Source organism: Melampsora larici-populina, assembly GCF_000204055.1.
Source record: "Melampsora larici-populina 98AG31 unplaced genomic scaffold MELLAscaffold_102, whole genome shotgun sequence".
NCBI lineage: Eukaryota > Fungi > Basidiomycota > Pucciniomycetes > Pucciniales > Melampsoraceae > Melampsora > Melampsora laricis-populina.
The window spans coordinates 1-15,271 of NW_006768866.1; the positions used below are offsets into that span (position 1 = coordinate 1).

The 15,271-nt window shown below is 38.2% G+C and overlaps 5 protein-coding genes across 5 annotated transcripts in view; 3 read left to right on the top strand and 2 right to left on the bottom strand.

Annotated features, from left to right (window-relative positions):
- Positions 1-5,488: 5,488 nt before the first annotated feature.
- Positions 5,489-7,636, bottom strand: MELLADRAFT_73675 (family 31 glycosyltransferase; the record flags this gene model as incomplete). The annotated part of the gene is made up of 4 exons (XM_007418721.1): positions 5,489-5,859; positions 5,958-6,160; positions 6,239-6,382; positions 6,485-7,636. 4 exons carry the CDS (start codon positions 7,556-7,558, stop codon positions 5,772-5,774), a joined length of 1,509 nt encoding a protein of 502 aa, XP_007418783.1.
- Positions 7,637-7,832: 196 nt separating this feature from the next.
- MELLADRAFT_84132 (uncharacterized protein) lies at positions 7,833-9,126 on the top strand (the record flags this gene model as incomplete). Its single annotated transcript, XM_007418704.1, has 6 exons — positions 7,833-7,851; positions 7,921-8,104; positions 8,194-8,378; positions 8,454-8,506; positions 8,599-8,755; positions 8,840-9,126. The coding sequence occupies 6 exons, from the start codon at positions 7,833-7,835 to the stop codon at positions 9,124-9,126; spliced, it is 885 nt and encodes a 294-aa protein (XP_007418766.1).
- A 560-nt stretch (positions 9,127-9,686) lies between these two features.
- Positions 9,687-10,408, bottom strand: MELLADRAFT_30012 (uncharacterized protein; the record flags this gene model as incomplete). Its single annotated transcript, XM_007418720.2, has 4 exons — positions 9,687-9,783; positions 9,864-9,993; positions 10,107-10,216; positions 10,350-10,408. Coding segments are annotated over 4 exons (396 nt in total), but the record flags the coding sequence as incomplete, so codon positions are not given.
- Positions 10,409-13,046: 2,638 nt separating this feature from the next.
- MELLADRAFT_84134 (uncharacterized protein) lies at positions 13,047-14,810 on the top strand (the record flags this gene model as incomplete). Its single annotated transcript, XM_007418705.1, has 8 exons — positions 13,047-13,140; positions 13,226-13,550; positions 13,617-13,699; positions 13,762-13,929; positions 14,002-14,117; positions 14,256-14,298; positions 14,342-14,464; positions 14,536-14,810. 8 exons carry the CDS (start codon positions 13,047-13,049, stop codon positions 14,808-14,810), a joined length of 1,227 nt encoding a protein of 408 aa, XP_007418767.1.
- A 242-nt stretch (positions 14,811-15,052) lies between these two features.
- MELLADRAFT_69651 (uncharacterized protein) overlaps positions 15,053-15,271 on the top strand; it is a gene marked incomplete at both ends in the record, with an annotated part of 1,415 nt that continues 1,196 nt past the window's right edge. The window contains 2 exons of the mRNA XM_007418706.1: positions 15,053-15,066; positions 15,215-15,258. Of these exons, the coding sequence (XP_007418768.1) occupies positions 15,053-15,066; positions 15,215-15,258 (58 nt within the window). The remainder of the gene's footprint in view (positions 15,067-15,214; positions 15,259-15,271) is intronic.

Genomic DNA, 15,271 nt, shown 5'->3' on the forward strand with positions numbered 1-15,271 from the left:
CTATAATGTTTACAGTGTACATGTGCAAATCTTCTTCTGCAGTTGCATCCACCAAATATGTGTGAGGAAATGACATTAGAAACACACCTTGGGGGTCAGGCCAAACTGCAAGTAGGGTGTTGAAAGCTGCTCTATCATGAATATTCTTGTCACAAGCATCCTTCAACTTGGGTCATTCTAGGATTTGTTTTGGTTTGATGCATTCAAGTGCCCAAACCAAGTTAGGACCTGTTTTGTCAGATATGATTGAGGCTGAGAAGGCCAAAAAAGGACTTTTTTGGTCAGGCGGCTCAAGCTAGGAGCTTTCAAGGGTCCTAACATGAATGAAGAAGGAGAGTGAACAGACAGATTGGGAATAGAAAAAGTCATCAGGTCTTTTTTCCAATGGTCTGGTGACCAAATTTCTTTTCCTCACAATCAGATATCTCAATCAAATATGTTTGAATTTTCTTTCATCTGATTCTCACTCTATTGACTATCCCTGAGTAAGCTCTAACTTCCGCTTTCAAAAAGGTTCACATCAATCTCTCTCAAAATTTTCCTTATCCAACAGCTTGAAATCAGATAAGAGAGGCACCAAGGCCAACATTGGAACAGCCTGGGCCTTAGTTAGCAACAAACTCCAGACATTCCTTCTAACTGTTCTATCAGGGCAAATCCCAAACTTGATTTCCAACACTCTGCTGTATCCCACTAGAAACAACCGTGTGCCAGCAACATAATGTGCCACAGCACACCTGTTTTTGGATGTGTTGCTCCGCAACACGCAACACCAACAAGCAGCAGACACTGTGTTGCAGTAAATACCACAAAAAGAAATTCAGGCTAGGCTGTGCAATGCCTCTGTCAGGGTGGCTTATACTTCACGTACGATTTGTTCTAGTCCTTCAAGTCGTACTAAGATCCTGACAAACTATTCCGCTGGTTACGGGGAATAGATACTGCGGTTTCTATAGGGTATAGAAAAATGGTAGTATCAGTAACTGATACTCAACAAATTCTTTTATTGATGAAAAGAACCTCTGAACTAAAGGCCCACTGTGAGTTCACAGGTGGAGGTTGGTCTAACCTGAGCCTAGTTCTTATCTCGAGACTTGAAAGTCAAGAGTAGCCTGAGATAATAATCTACAGGGATCTTGCCGACTAGAAAGCCGCAAAACCGGGGTCCTTGACCAAGGGAGAGGAAGAGAAACTAACCGGTAGATTTACGCGATGAAGTATTCTCGACTATATGATTATAGAGTGTATAATGGGAGTACGTTTGGACGCTGATTTATAACTAATTTCGAAAAGGTAAGCTTATACAAGACTATTCTTTGGGAATTTCTAGTAAGCTAATAATTCGAAATAATATTGATTTTCCAGGTAGACTCGAATCTAACTAAAAAACTTATGGGGTAAAATCAGGTGAGTCCTTCTCTACTCCAGTTGAAGGGATGGGTATTTATACCTTTTCTTCGTCTATCTGATGCAGTGCTTCCTCTCTAGCTATAGCTCACGAGTCTTCCCGATAGGCCTGTCCGCTAATACGTAGTTTTCTACTTTGTTCAACCTAATGGTAAGGAGTTACGTCGTCCGAGTATGTAATCAAGTGTTTAATTCTCAGGATCTGTCCTTGGAGCTTCTTGGCTCTTTACGTGATCCTATTGTTACCTTTGCTAACTCGTGAATTGTTACTTCTTGCTAGTTTATCTCTTTCTAGTAAAGTAAGTCTTTTCTCATTCATCGAATGTTAGTCTGGTAGTTTGATACTAACTCTTATTCTTCTGGTCCTTCGTTAGTACCCTAGTATCTCCTTCCTAGTTTCCTTATCTGGACAGGAGACTTCTCTAATCATTCTCTTGGACATTTCTATTAGAACAAAAAGGAATATTCTTTTCGTTTCTATTTTGTGTAAATAGACTTTTGATACTAAGTCTTAAAAAGTTGTGGGTAATTTTCAGAGGTCTTTCTATCTCTGTTACTTCTCCTCTGATGCTTTGGTATTCTTATGCCGTCATGACCTTTGAAACTAGGTCTAGAAGTTGTATTTTCTTAGATTATTATTTGTGTTATAACTAATTAAATGAAACGAATTTTATTTTTATTTTTATTAAGTCTTTGTAGCTCTTCTGGTTCTTATATGTAAGAGCTCGGGAGCTGACAGCCTCAACCGTTGCACAATGCAACAGGCGCAACAGCGCCCAAAAAGAATCAATTTGTAAGTTTTCCAGTGCAGCAACGCAGCAAATGTTGTTGCAGCGCAAAAAAACAACCAATTTGAGCAATCCTGTTGCGCTGCGGGTCAGGCGGCCAGTGGAAATTTAATTCTACAGTGCGGTGTGGTGATCAATTTAAGGGATCAATGAAAAAATTCATCATTAGTAGTTTACCAGTTTACTAGAAAAGTTTAGCAGGGAAGAAAATTCAAAATGAAGGTTTTTGGATCAATTGAAGCTCTTATAGGCTTATGTATTGGTAATTGGGTTAACATTACATCATTTTATTTCAAATTAATTATTGAGATCATTAGAGTTCATTCACAAATTTATTACAAAAAGAAAGAAAGAAAAACATAAGAAAAATTTGAAAATATAGGTATACAGGTTGGAAAATGGTTTTTAGGGTATTAATATTAGGTTTATGGGTTTAGTATGGTTAGAATATGAAAGAACAACATTATATTATACTGTAACAATTTTAATCTTGAAGGTTGATAAGAAGAAGCAGAAGTTATTAGAGAAAAGGTACTTTTTTGAAGTTGGTAAACTTGCATATGTAATGGTGGTGATAGTGAAATTTAAGGTTGCCAAGAGGATTTTCAGGGATTTTTAAGGCTATAGAGGATGATGTCATATTACATGAGCAAGAAAAAGAGAGTAGCAGCTGTGAAAAGTGAAGAAAATGGGTGAATTTTGTCAAAAATGAAGGTTTTCAGCTCATTACATATGTCAAATGACGTCAGATTAGGTTGGTAGATAGCTCATTCAACGCAAAAGAGTGGATTACATAATGTACAAACTTTAAATCAATAGTAGCAGAGTTTTATGTAAAAAGGTATAAGGCAAATAAGAAATTGGTGTGAATCTCGAATTTACAGTCACAAGTCAACATGTAACACTAAAAACCTTAACTTCACAACTCAATATCTTACTCATCACTCATCAGAAATAGGTCATATGGGGGTGATAAATGATCAGTAACACGAGGGCTACAAGATGCACTCTAGTAATCAAAAATTGGACCTCATCTGAAAAAATTTGTAATCTCAAAATTCGGTTTTCAGCTAGTTTACAAGGAAAAAATCACCTGTATTCATCATAAGAAGTGCTGTACATCATATTATTGTGTCATTGATCACTTTTAGCCGTGAAAATTACATCAATTATTAGTAACAAAATCATTACATTGCGTCATGATAGGGTTTTTAGGGATTTTTGGGTGGATTTGATTGGTTTTGAGGCTGTTGACCATTGTAAAAGTTGGAGTACATTGTTATATATACTTTGAGATGATTCTGGGACTGTTGTTCCCCTTTTTTCTTTATCATTTACGCAGTTATTATTTTGTTTATCATCATAAACTTATTTTAATAGTATCTGGTCACTCAAATACGCCCTTTATTATAGCTATAAAGAGAAATTTACTTTAGTTTTATAGTCAAAAAGACTTATTGGGAATAATATCATAAAGATATTGCTTATTTTCTTCAGTTATCATTTGGGAATAACACTATAGCAGTGCTGATAGTAATAAAAATTGTGCTTTTGAAGTTAAAATACATGTGAAAGTTATATTCCTCTGGTGCCTTATCTGTACTCAATACAACAGCGCCTTTTCCTGATTGTGTTCTTTTAGAAGAGCAGTCTCAGACAACTTCTACTAGTCATTATATTAGTAGATTATCCTCTTCCAGCTCTGTATAACCCTTGTTGGGTTGTAAGTTCTACAGCGGTGCGGTCAGAAAAACCGCAACGCAAGCGCAGCGCAGCACACAATGTCTGCATTGCTGGCCCAGGGTTGCTAGAAATAAAGATACTTATGCTTTTAGTTTGTAAGACAAGTTTTAAAGGTTTACAGTTGCAGCATATAAAGTTCATTTTTTGGAATGGTCAATCATGAAGTATGATAATCTAATTGAAGCTGTTTGATGAGTTGTTGAAAAATATGGACTGGGTCTTTTAGAATGGTCAAGATCATCAGGTATGAAGATATGATTGTAGGTGTTTGACAAGACATTGGATTAATATCAAGCAAGAAAGTCCAATATCACACTATACCTTTCTGAATCTGTTTGGATGTAAAAAGGAGATGTGATTTTCTAGTACTACAAATGGTGCAATCAAATGGGTGTAGAATTCAATTTGAGCTGGCTCATCTGGTATTTCACACACATGTTTTTTTACACTCATTACCTGGTGGAAAGAAGGCGTATTGAATATTAGATATGACTGGGCTCAGCATGAAATTCTCCAACCTATAAAAAAGGTGAAAAATTATACATGAACCCCCCAGCTTATGCAATTTTTCACCCACCAGTTTTTTGCAACACAAAACGGGTGGAAAGATATAGGTCCCCATTTTATAAGAGAGACTGATTGATTCAAGATCTTGATGACCCAAGCCTGGGCCTACTTTATGTTTGAACATCAAGATGTATTTAGGGGATACAAAGTTCAAACTGGGGTTTTTTTGCCAGTTTCCCAGTTTGCCAAATACTGCCAAAAACGCAAACTGAGAAGCTGGGAGAACATGGGAAAGTTCCAAACACAGCCAAAAACGAAAACTGGGAAACTGGGAAAAAAATCCCACTTTTAACTTTGTATCCCACAATTGTAACCAATCCATGCACCACACTTGAACTGAGTGAGTAATCTTACATTCAGTTCTTTGACTGTACCAACAAACTTATGATCAGCTGCAGTTCTTCTTAAAGATAAACATCACCCAAGCCTATCTCAAGATTAGGTTGAGTGACACATTTTGTAGAACAAAGCCTATGTTATTAACTCTGGGCTGGACATCCTGAGAAGAACAAATGGTTTATTGTCTATGTGTATCTTGAAACATTCTGCTATGTACTAGTGAAATATTGTGCATGATAGGTTACCCTTTCCTTGTAGGAAGAATTTTTCCAGAAGGATCCATCCATATCTCAAAGGGATATTACAATTCAAAAACAATAAGATTAGAAGGTGTACAAGATAAAAGACAATGGTAGGGTATAGATCACTCAAGAGTGTTTTTTTGTTGGTGAAGTTCCTTCAAGGCAAGCAATGAAAGTAAGGGTAGTGATCAAAATCTTGGGAATGATCATCATCTTGATGATCTTGATCAACTCAATACCTTCCATTTTCCCCTTTCATGTCTCTTCCTCAAAACCACACACATCTAACCCAATTCAACCTGATTTCAAAATTCTAAACATTTCTATGCCTAAGTTAGGGCCCATTCACTTAACCAATTTCCGGTGAGAAATCACATTCTACAAAATTTAAAGTGTCTATTTGGTGGTACATGTTTCATTTATGCATTAAAAAATTTACAGAATGTGATTTCTGGTCAAAAATTCCTCAAGTGAACTAATCTTTGATTTATTTTGATGTTTACAATTCCAATTCCAATTCCAAAAATCATATATGTATCAAATCCATCAAATCCAAAACTTTTTTCTTCTTGATCAATTCTTAATCACATCTTACAAAACCCCAAAACCAATAAAAATACATATCAAATTCCAAAATTCCAAGATCTAATCAAATCCAATTCATCAATGTTTGATAATCTTATTTCTAAGGTAATTTAAAATACCAATCCCAACGATAAACCAATCCCGATCTTCTCCAAGCCTCCAAAACTCTAAACTTAACCATCGGAAACCTAACCCCCCACAAAAAAAACAAATCTCATCAATTTCTCCTCAAAAAAAGAACCTTCACAACTTTAAAATTTAGAAATCATTTATAAGACATTCTTACCATTCAATTGATTTAAGCCAATGTAAAGCTACTGTATCTGAATCGATTTCAAGTTGATTCCAATCTCCCATTCTCCAACCCAAATCGATTCTCATCAACCGATCCACTCGATCATCTAGATCACTTAACCAAGCTCCTACTCTTGCATCTTCAATTCCAACTTGAGATTCATATGACATATTAGATGTACCAATCCATTCCACCTTAAACCCCCCCCAAAGAACATCCATCATCCATCAGTTTTTCAGGGTTGGGTTGTGGTGAGATAAAATGAAACTTACTAGTGGCCAACTTAGGGCATAAGCTAAACCTCTAAAGTATGCTGGAAATAATGGATTCGATCCTTGACTAGTACCCCAATATATATTCGAACCACAATCCAAGTTTTGAAACTCTTTAATCAAATTAGGAATGACTAAAAAAGTCTAACCGCTCAAAAAAAAGAAGAAAAAAACACGAATAAGTTGAGAAATGAAAAGGTTTAGTAAATAGGCATGAATTTTGTGAGAGTGAGAAAGAAACCTTACATCATCATCCGATTTCATCACGAACTGAGGTCTACCAATCTCTTTAATCCTAGGATCTCGATTCTCTAGTCCGATCTCACGATCCAATACTCTATCCATTTTCCAACGACCATTAGCACCCATTGAAACCCAACGAAAAAACTCATACGTCTTTCCCAAATCGATATTATCCTTTTCAAGATTCTCAAGAACGATCACATCATTTCCATACCGTTTGTTTTCTTCTTCAATTAAATAATTCCAATACTCATTCTTAGGTTTACCTGAAATGAAAACTAAATCGATGATCGGTGCTTGATGATTGGAAGAAGAAGAAGAAGAAGGTGGTAAGTCAGCTTTGAGTAATGTTCTGATTAGGTTTCGTTTGGAGTATCGATCTGGTGTTGTAAAGATTCCAATAAACAATAAACTACAATCTTTTTGTAACTTCGCATCACATTTAAACCTAGAAACCGGTCTGTTCGATCTCAATCCTTGATCTCCTTTATACCACAGATACTCCGATAGATTTGATGGATGGTTTTTCGTCAATGAAGGATCAAGTTGATCTGCATGAGTTTCTTCTAATGGATCATAATGAATAGGTATACTCTTATTCTTTAATTCTTTAGATGCTTTGGTGATATTTCGATGAATAGCATGTAAGATTCTTAAATTATAATTTGATAATCTTTCTTGGTTTTGTAATTCGATCGAAACACTTGATTTAGTCTTGGTTTGAATGTTTTTGGTTTTTTGATATGGATCACCGATTGGTTTGATTTGAAATGTGATAGGATCTATGATTGGATCTAATTGTAAATGATTAGGTTGATCTAATGTCCAACTGATCAAATTATAGATAATCAAAATACTACTGATGATGATGATAATGAGTTTTGATAATCTTTGGTTATTGGATGGTTTGAATCTAGTTGGATGGTTTGGATCTGGTAATAAAGGTTGATGGTTTGATTTGAATTGGTTTTTGATTTGATTAGGTATCAGTTTACTTAGTTTCTTCTTTAATGGTTCTTGTTCTTGTTCTTGTTGTAATAATCTTCTTTGATCTTGATTGTGATTGGTATGATTCATGTGAACTTTAGCTTCTTGTTCTCTTTGATTGACTCAATGGTTTTCTCTTGAGGTTCTCTCGTTGAATTGTGTTTGGGTGAATGTTTTGCTGAGCTGAAGTTGGTTAGAATTCAATTCCCGTTCCTGTGGACCAGTCATGAGCAGGGTGAAGCGGCCCTGAGGACAAACCGCGAAACCCGAATAGGCGTCCACAATTTTCAGAGCATTCACCCAGGTCTGACTGATCTTGTTGACCAAACTCATTCTCGAAACCATTCAATTTGCTAAATCAAGAATGGGAAAATGTAGTAAAGGTAAGTACTTTTCTATCAAGCAATCGAACCCATCCCATCCTATCACTAACATTAACATCATCCAACCAGATCAAAGAGATATATTCTATCGACTTTCGAAATCAGAAGGTTACAGAGCCAGATCAGCATACAAACTAATCCATCTAGACCAACACTATCATCTCTTCAACAATCCAAACCAACCCATCAAAACAGTCGTCGATCTATGTGCTGCTCCTGGTTCTTGGTCTCAAGTTTTGGTCAACAAACTTGGGTAAACCTCTTGACTTCTAAATCTTCAAACCACAAAACTCTTAAAATCCTAAAACCTCTCTTGATTTCTCTTTTTAACTTTATATTTAGTCATCATCCTGAACTTCATGATGAATTACCTAAAATCGTGGCTGTCGATTTACAACCTATGGCTCCTTTATCTGGTGTACATCAATTAATGGGTGATATCACTCAAATCGAAACTGCTCAAGCTATCATGTCTTATTTCAATGGTCAAAAAACTGATTTGGTCGTATGTGATGGTGCACCTGATGGTAAGCTTTCAATCAAAAAAATTTCCTCATCAACTTTCTTACCAAGATTGGTTTTCTTACTTTCGATTTCAATAGTCACTGGTTTACACGATTTAGATGAATTCGTTCAAGCACAATTATTACTTGCAGTAAGCTCGCAAAGAAAACCCCATTGAACACCCATTTCAGACGTCTCTTTCCAATCACAATGATTGATTTTTCATTCTTTCCGATCATAAAGGCACTCAATATCACGTTATCTTTATTAAGAGAAGGAGGAAGTTTTGTTGCCAAGATCTTCAAAGGAAGAGATGTAGGCTTATTATTATCACAATTAGATTGTTTCTTTGAAGAAGTCTCAACTTTCAAACCCAAAAGTTCAAGAGATTCAAGTATAGGTAAATCGACCAACCCATTTTGATTTCTTACCATTCATTCCTAAACGATCAAGTTGTTTCTAACCAACATTGGATTTCTCAAAGAATCATTTGTGATTTGTAGAAATTATAAACCACCGATTGGGTTTATACCAGATATGAATCAACCTTTTTCAGAACACCCTTCGATTCATTCTTCATCAACCGAAACCTCTTCTCAATCGATTCATTTAAAACAAATCCTTCAGTTTGTGGCTTGTGGTGATTTATCTGCTTATGATCCAATCGAAAATCCAACTACTTCATCCATCAACAACTCAACAAATCATTCAACTCAACTTACTTCATCTGAACTTGGCTCTGAAACTTTGATCTCTAAATTAACCATTTGATTTCATATAGTTAGGAGAAGCTTTTCATGGGATTTAGTGGATGTTTTTCAAGGAATTTTCATTTTGGATTACGTTGATTTACTTTTCTTAAGACCTCATCAAGCTTCATAGACCTCTTTTGTACAAACGTAATCAGATCCAACACATGCTGACATATGTTAAAAATAGGATGTAGAACAATCTTGGATGATCAACCCGATCAGTTTAATGAGTTGACTAGCCAATGGGTGAGATCAGTTAAAGCTCGAGTTGAGAGATCTGAGCTTGGTGTGAGTTGGCAAACAAGTTCATAAACCTTTAATGTAATCCACAGCTCAAATCCAATAACATCTAAATCCGATATAGAAATCGAAACAAAAACTTTCTTGATTGAAAATCATGCAAATAGATCAAAAGCCTTCAAACCATCACAAGTTGAATGAATTCAATCATTTTTTCCATTGAGTTTAATGAGATGGTTTAGAACCTAATCCAAAGCGACCAAAAAACCCAATCAAGTTGGATCATCAGAACCGTCGTTCTTATCAAACTTTTTTGAAAATCTGATGTATGATTTACTACTAACCATCTACACGTAAATTACGAGTAGCCGAAGGTAAAGTCACAGTAGTTCCATCCATCTCTTTCGAAAGTTTAACCTGACATCCAAGTCTAGACCTAAAATCAAAAAAAAGACACACTCAAAACTATCAATTCAAGGTCTTGGGGGGGTAAGAGGAAAAAGGAGGAAACTTAACGTATCAGTTAAACCGAAAGCTAAATCTAACATATCTTCTTCATCTTCTGATGGTTCTGGTAATTGGTTATACACTTCTGGTGTAAAGATACAATGACAAGTTGAACAAGCAATTGATTTTTCACATGCAGCTATTCACCCCAAACCCCCCACCCAAAAAAAAAGAAAAGAATTAAGTGTTTGTTTTTCCGATTGATTGAAATGTTTTTGTTTGGATTGGGAGGGATTGGGGAGGATGAATTACCTTCGATATCTAAATCCCATTCCCAAGATAAATCTACCATATCATCACCTACATTCCCTTCTACTTCTCTAATCAATTCTCCTTTATGATTTTTAAAAAACACTTTAATCCTAAAAGTAGTTTTTACATTTTTCATCCAATCCAAAATGAAAACGAAGGGAAAAAAACATTTTTTTATTAGATCTTTAGGGTTCAGGGTTGAGCTGTTAAACTTACGGATTTGTAAGTACACTCTACACACACCCAGTTCCTTTCTCTGGTCTACCTTTTCCTCCATGTTGAAAACCTAAAACCACAAAAAAATGAATCAGTTTCAATCGAGCTTTTGTTTTCCAAAAGATTGATTTTTTAAAAAGTGATGACTTACTAGAAGTAGAACCAAAGAATCGATTAAAAGAATTAAAAGTTGTTGAAATATTCAAAAATTCACGACGGTTTAGGTTCGGTCGTGCTTGAAAGGTTAAGGGTTTGGTTAAGGATTTGATCGGGATTTGTCGCCAACTCATTTTGGATGATGGGTTTTACTTTGAAGGAATTGTAACTTGGTTCGAAGTTATTCTTGGTGAAGTTCGGAAAAGGATTTTTGACTGGAAAACAACTTCCTGCTGAGCAAATTCTTGGTACCGGCCACTGCCAGCTAGAGCCAAGCACCCGGGCTCGGATACGAACGGCTGACCCGGAAATGACCGGGTACACGGGGCGAAGTCAACGGGTCCACTCTCCACATTGCACACAGCACAACAGACCGTTGAAAAGCTTGCAAGACCTTGAAACAAAACCAAAAGGAAAGATTGTACAATATCTTTCCAACAAAAATCTATAACCTTCTACAAAAAATTGACCAATGATTTCCAGAGAAATAAGTCCCATACATGCATCAGTTGGAGACATTGACAACCTCTTTGGATCTCTTTGCAAGCTTTCTTGGTCTGTACATGGTGGGTCTTGAGAATTCTAAGCCTTTCAAATATACTTATGGGGTTCAGGACCCACAGGGACTCTGGAAGTGGAGGTGATCAGAGCTTCATGAGCTGGGTAGCTTGATCCTTTAGTGAGATTGATATGATTGCTATGTTTTTGATTAGTGTGAGAACCAAGAGACAAATTTGAGGAACCAAGCTGAAGCTCTAATCAAGTACACCTGCAGAGTTCCTGCATATCCTGCAATCTGTGAGCATAGGCACAAAGCTTCAAGATTTTATGATCCATCATGTAAGCCAATAAACCTTGCACCAAGCAACAACAAGGATCCAAATAGGTTGTAAATGTCTCCAACTATTGGACATGGGCCTTCTTCATGGAAATCACTGTTGGAGTTACGTTTGTGCTTTCAAAGTCTATGTGTAACAATGTTTTTCTCTTTTAGTGCATTTCATAATTGACATTACATCATTTGTACGAATGCGGTTTTATTACGTCATATACGTCATTGTTCATTTCACAACGATTGTTCATGCTTTTCTATTTAACCTGTGCTCCAACAACAGTCTAATGTTTTTCTTCATCTGACTGTTTCTTCAAAACCAAATCTTATTATAAGATTATTAGCGTTGTTTCTTTTTCTTTACTTATACTAAGATTTGTTTTTGTTTGGTTTCAGGTAATGAAAAGTTTGATCTGACTGTTTCTTCAAAACCAAATCTTATTATAAGATTATTAGCGTTGTTTCTTTTTCTTTACTTATACTAAGATTTGTTTTTGTTTGGTTTCAGACCAACAGGTTATGAGCGCCTACCGAATCTCGTTCAAACTCGATATCGATTAATTTTTTTCTCTAATCTTCGTATTTCGAGTCATTCAATAATGGCATCTATGTCTGCCGCACCAGATTCCTCCAAAGATCCTTCCAAAGGAAAGGAAGTCGCACCGGCTAAACCAAAGGAACCTTCCACTCCTCCTACGAACTTCGATGATCTGTTTTCGGTCGGTTCGAAGTGGGGACCTTTGGCTCTACCTACTTCATCTGTAGTAGGTTTGACCGTTTTGGAACCTCCGGGCGATAATTCCAACTATGCGAACTGGGAACTGGCGATGTCTGGCTCAATCATTGGAGCAGGTATGGCTCATATATTAAATCCTAAGCTGAGAGATGTGGAACAACCGAATTTCCACTGGACTCAGCAAAACAACGCCATATGTTCTGTTCTTTTACGCTATGCTCATTCCAAAAACTATTCCGTCATGAGGCCTCATATGGGCAACGCATTTGCCATGTGGCAAGCACTGTCTGACTCTCATAACGACGCTTCGATGGGATCGAAAATGTTAGTTCTGCGCTGTTTAATTTCATGCCAAATGGTGGACGATGACATCGATCACCTGTGTCCACCTGATGACTCGGACACTATCCGAAGAAGAAAGAAGCTGTATGTACGGAGAGTGTCCGAAACGCCCCTGTGTAGCCGAGTAGCCGGAGAGCTGCAGCTCTCGCAGTTTTTTTTTCTCTAAGTCCCATTTCATCATATACCCCCCTACCCACTTCACCAGCTCACCACCACGTACCACCGCTTCGACTAAGTGCCTAGCCCACCACCTCACCAGCAACCTCACCACCCAAAGAAAACTCACCACCTCACCGGTAATCTCACCACCTAAACAGAAACCCACTACCTCACCAGCAACCTCACCACCTAAACAGAAACCCACCACCTCTCGACACACCTCACCACCTAAACAAAAACTCACCACCTAAACGAAAACTCACCACCTAAACAAAAACTCACCACCTAAACAAAAACTCACCACCTAAACGAAAACTCACCACCTCTTGACAAACATCACCAGCCCATCATTAACCTCACCAGCTGTAGTATAAGACAATACGTACCTTCCACATCACCACCCGATTTCGTATCTCCCTGCTCAACAACTCAAGCCCTTCCAGGCTCCACCATCACCCAAATCGACTCTTTGGCATTCAACACCCTTGATATACGTCAAATGCCGTCAGCTCAGAAGCGTTTGAAGAAGGCCACAGGCACCCAAACAAGACCTCGGCGATCTCGTCGTCAGCGTCGCGACCAGGAATCTCCAGGTGAGTTTTAACAGAACTGAATCTTCACCACCAAAACTTCAAAACGACTCACACTATCATCATACTTTTATGAACGTGTTCACAGACCATAGCACCGATAGAGAAGATGAAGATACTTCTGAAGACAGCAATGAAGGGGATGATACCGATGAAGACGACCAGCAAGACAAAGAAGACCTCACTGTCGCCAACGTCGTACTTCCCACTTTAGCAAACTATGCAACTTTAGGTGTCGATTGTACTGATGCTTATTTAGAAAAAGTACTTGCCAGCCGCAAGATTGGCTCAAACAACCGGCCTTCAGCCGAGATCCTCCTGGAAGCTCAAGCTCTACAGGACAACTTCCAACGTTCACTCAAGATGCTGAGTCTGGCTGGACAGATCAGCTATCCCACCTTGAAGGCAGCTCTGTAAGTCGTTTGTCAAGCCATCCACATGAATAACTCAAGACCTTATATTCATAATCATTTGTCTAGGTTCCTTGGACCTAGCCAACGCGCTACCACATCGTATGATACCTACCGAGCATACAGTAAGAAGAACACACAAGAAACAGCTAGTAAGGTTATCTACCTCAATTCCATATGCTACAAATCATGACTAACCCAATGATGTTACCAGTGCCAGCTCGCAACACCCGTCCCGGCTTCGCACCACGAAACAAAGTCATTGGGAATACATGGACCAATCTCAATATTCGACAAAAAGCAATATTCAATCCGCCGTTTTTCAAACGATTGGCCGAGGCCGTATTAGAGCCGGATAGTGTTCCTCGTTCAACAGAAGAGAGTTCACAAGAAGATCTCGATGAAGACCCCCTCAACCCCTCCAATATAACTTCCTATGTCCCTATATTCTGAGAGCTAGTCAATATGAATAAGGTAAAACGCCACTTTGAACGTCAATCTCTTGGCATGCCACAGAGTGCACAGAGTGAAAAAAAAGGTCGTCTTGAGGTTAGCGGTGTGGTCAAACAAGTAAGCTAATGACTGGTCATTTGCTGAAGATCTCCGTCACTAACCTTCATATGAAGCTTCATGCGCTGCACACTCAGTTTGACATCGAATTCCATCTGCTTGTCTCCTCTTTCAACCCACGGACAAAACTCGCCAAAGCTCTCTGGATGGACGAATACACGTCATGTGATCGATGGGCACAGTTGGTCCAATCTGAGCATCATCTACTCGAAAATTTTGCCAAGGAGGCCACTCAATGCCCACGGGATGTTTTCACAAAAAAAAAGAGACAAAAATCAGACCTCCTGCTGCCAAGGAGCAAACCCGATTGCGCACTGAGCTAACCTCGCGTCTCAACCAGTTGGTTGGTCAGTAGAGTTTTCTTTAAGTTTTTTTCAAACAAAATGACTGACTGATGCATCTCCTCTTGATAATTCAGAAACCCAACTTCCTTACCCACCCCGACCAGGAGTTGATATTCACCCTAAAGGGCCAAGATGCGACTTGTTATTAGCAGCAAAGAAATTTCTTCAAGGAGTACGGCTCCAGGTTCATTGCACTCAAGACTGCCAAATCACCGATGCAATGCTCGAGAAAGGCGCTGCACCAGGGAACATGAGTGTTCAACAGGTTCGACTATGGCTGAAAGAGATTGCCGATTTACGCTATACAGTCATCCTGGCAAGTCCACCCCAAGCCTCTGCCTCTGTGTGATAATCTCCCAATTTGTAATGAAGCCGCGCATTATAAATTTTTTTGTTTTACCGTGATATCTCAAAGCCACTGAAAACATACAATAAAATTTCTGTTACCTGTTATACAATCGAAAGACCGTTTCATTTTTGTCAAATCTTGTTTTCCTCCTTTTATACTGATACATAGTAGGTCATTCACTTAGTCATTTCAAATTGAAATCATACTATACAGCTGAAGAAGTATACAAACTGTTTGAAGATATGGGTCAAACACCGTGAGGAGTAAGCAAATTCGAGATTTCAGGCTTGAGTCAAGCGCTGGAAAGCCTCGGGGCAAGTAGAGCCACGACCCGAGGCTAAGCCACAAGTCGAGGCTGCATGGAAGCGCTTCAAGCAGCCTCGACTTGACCTAATAGCCAGCAGGTTACCTCTGTGGATTAAAGACGCTGCCGTAGTGAAGGACTACCGTGAGGCGGGGCG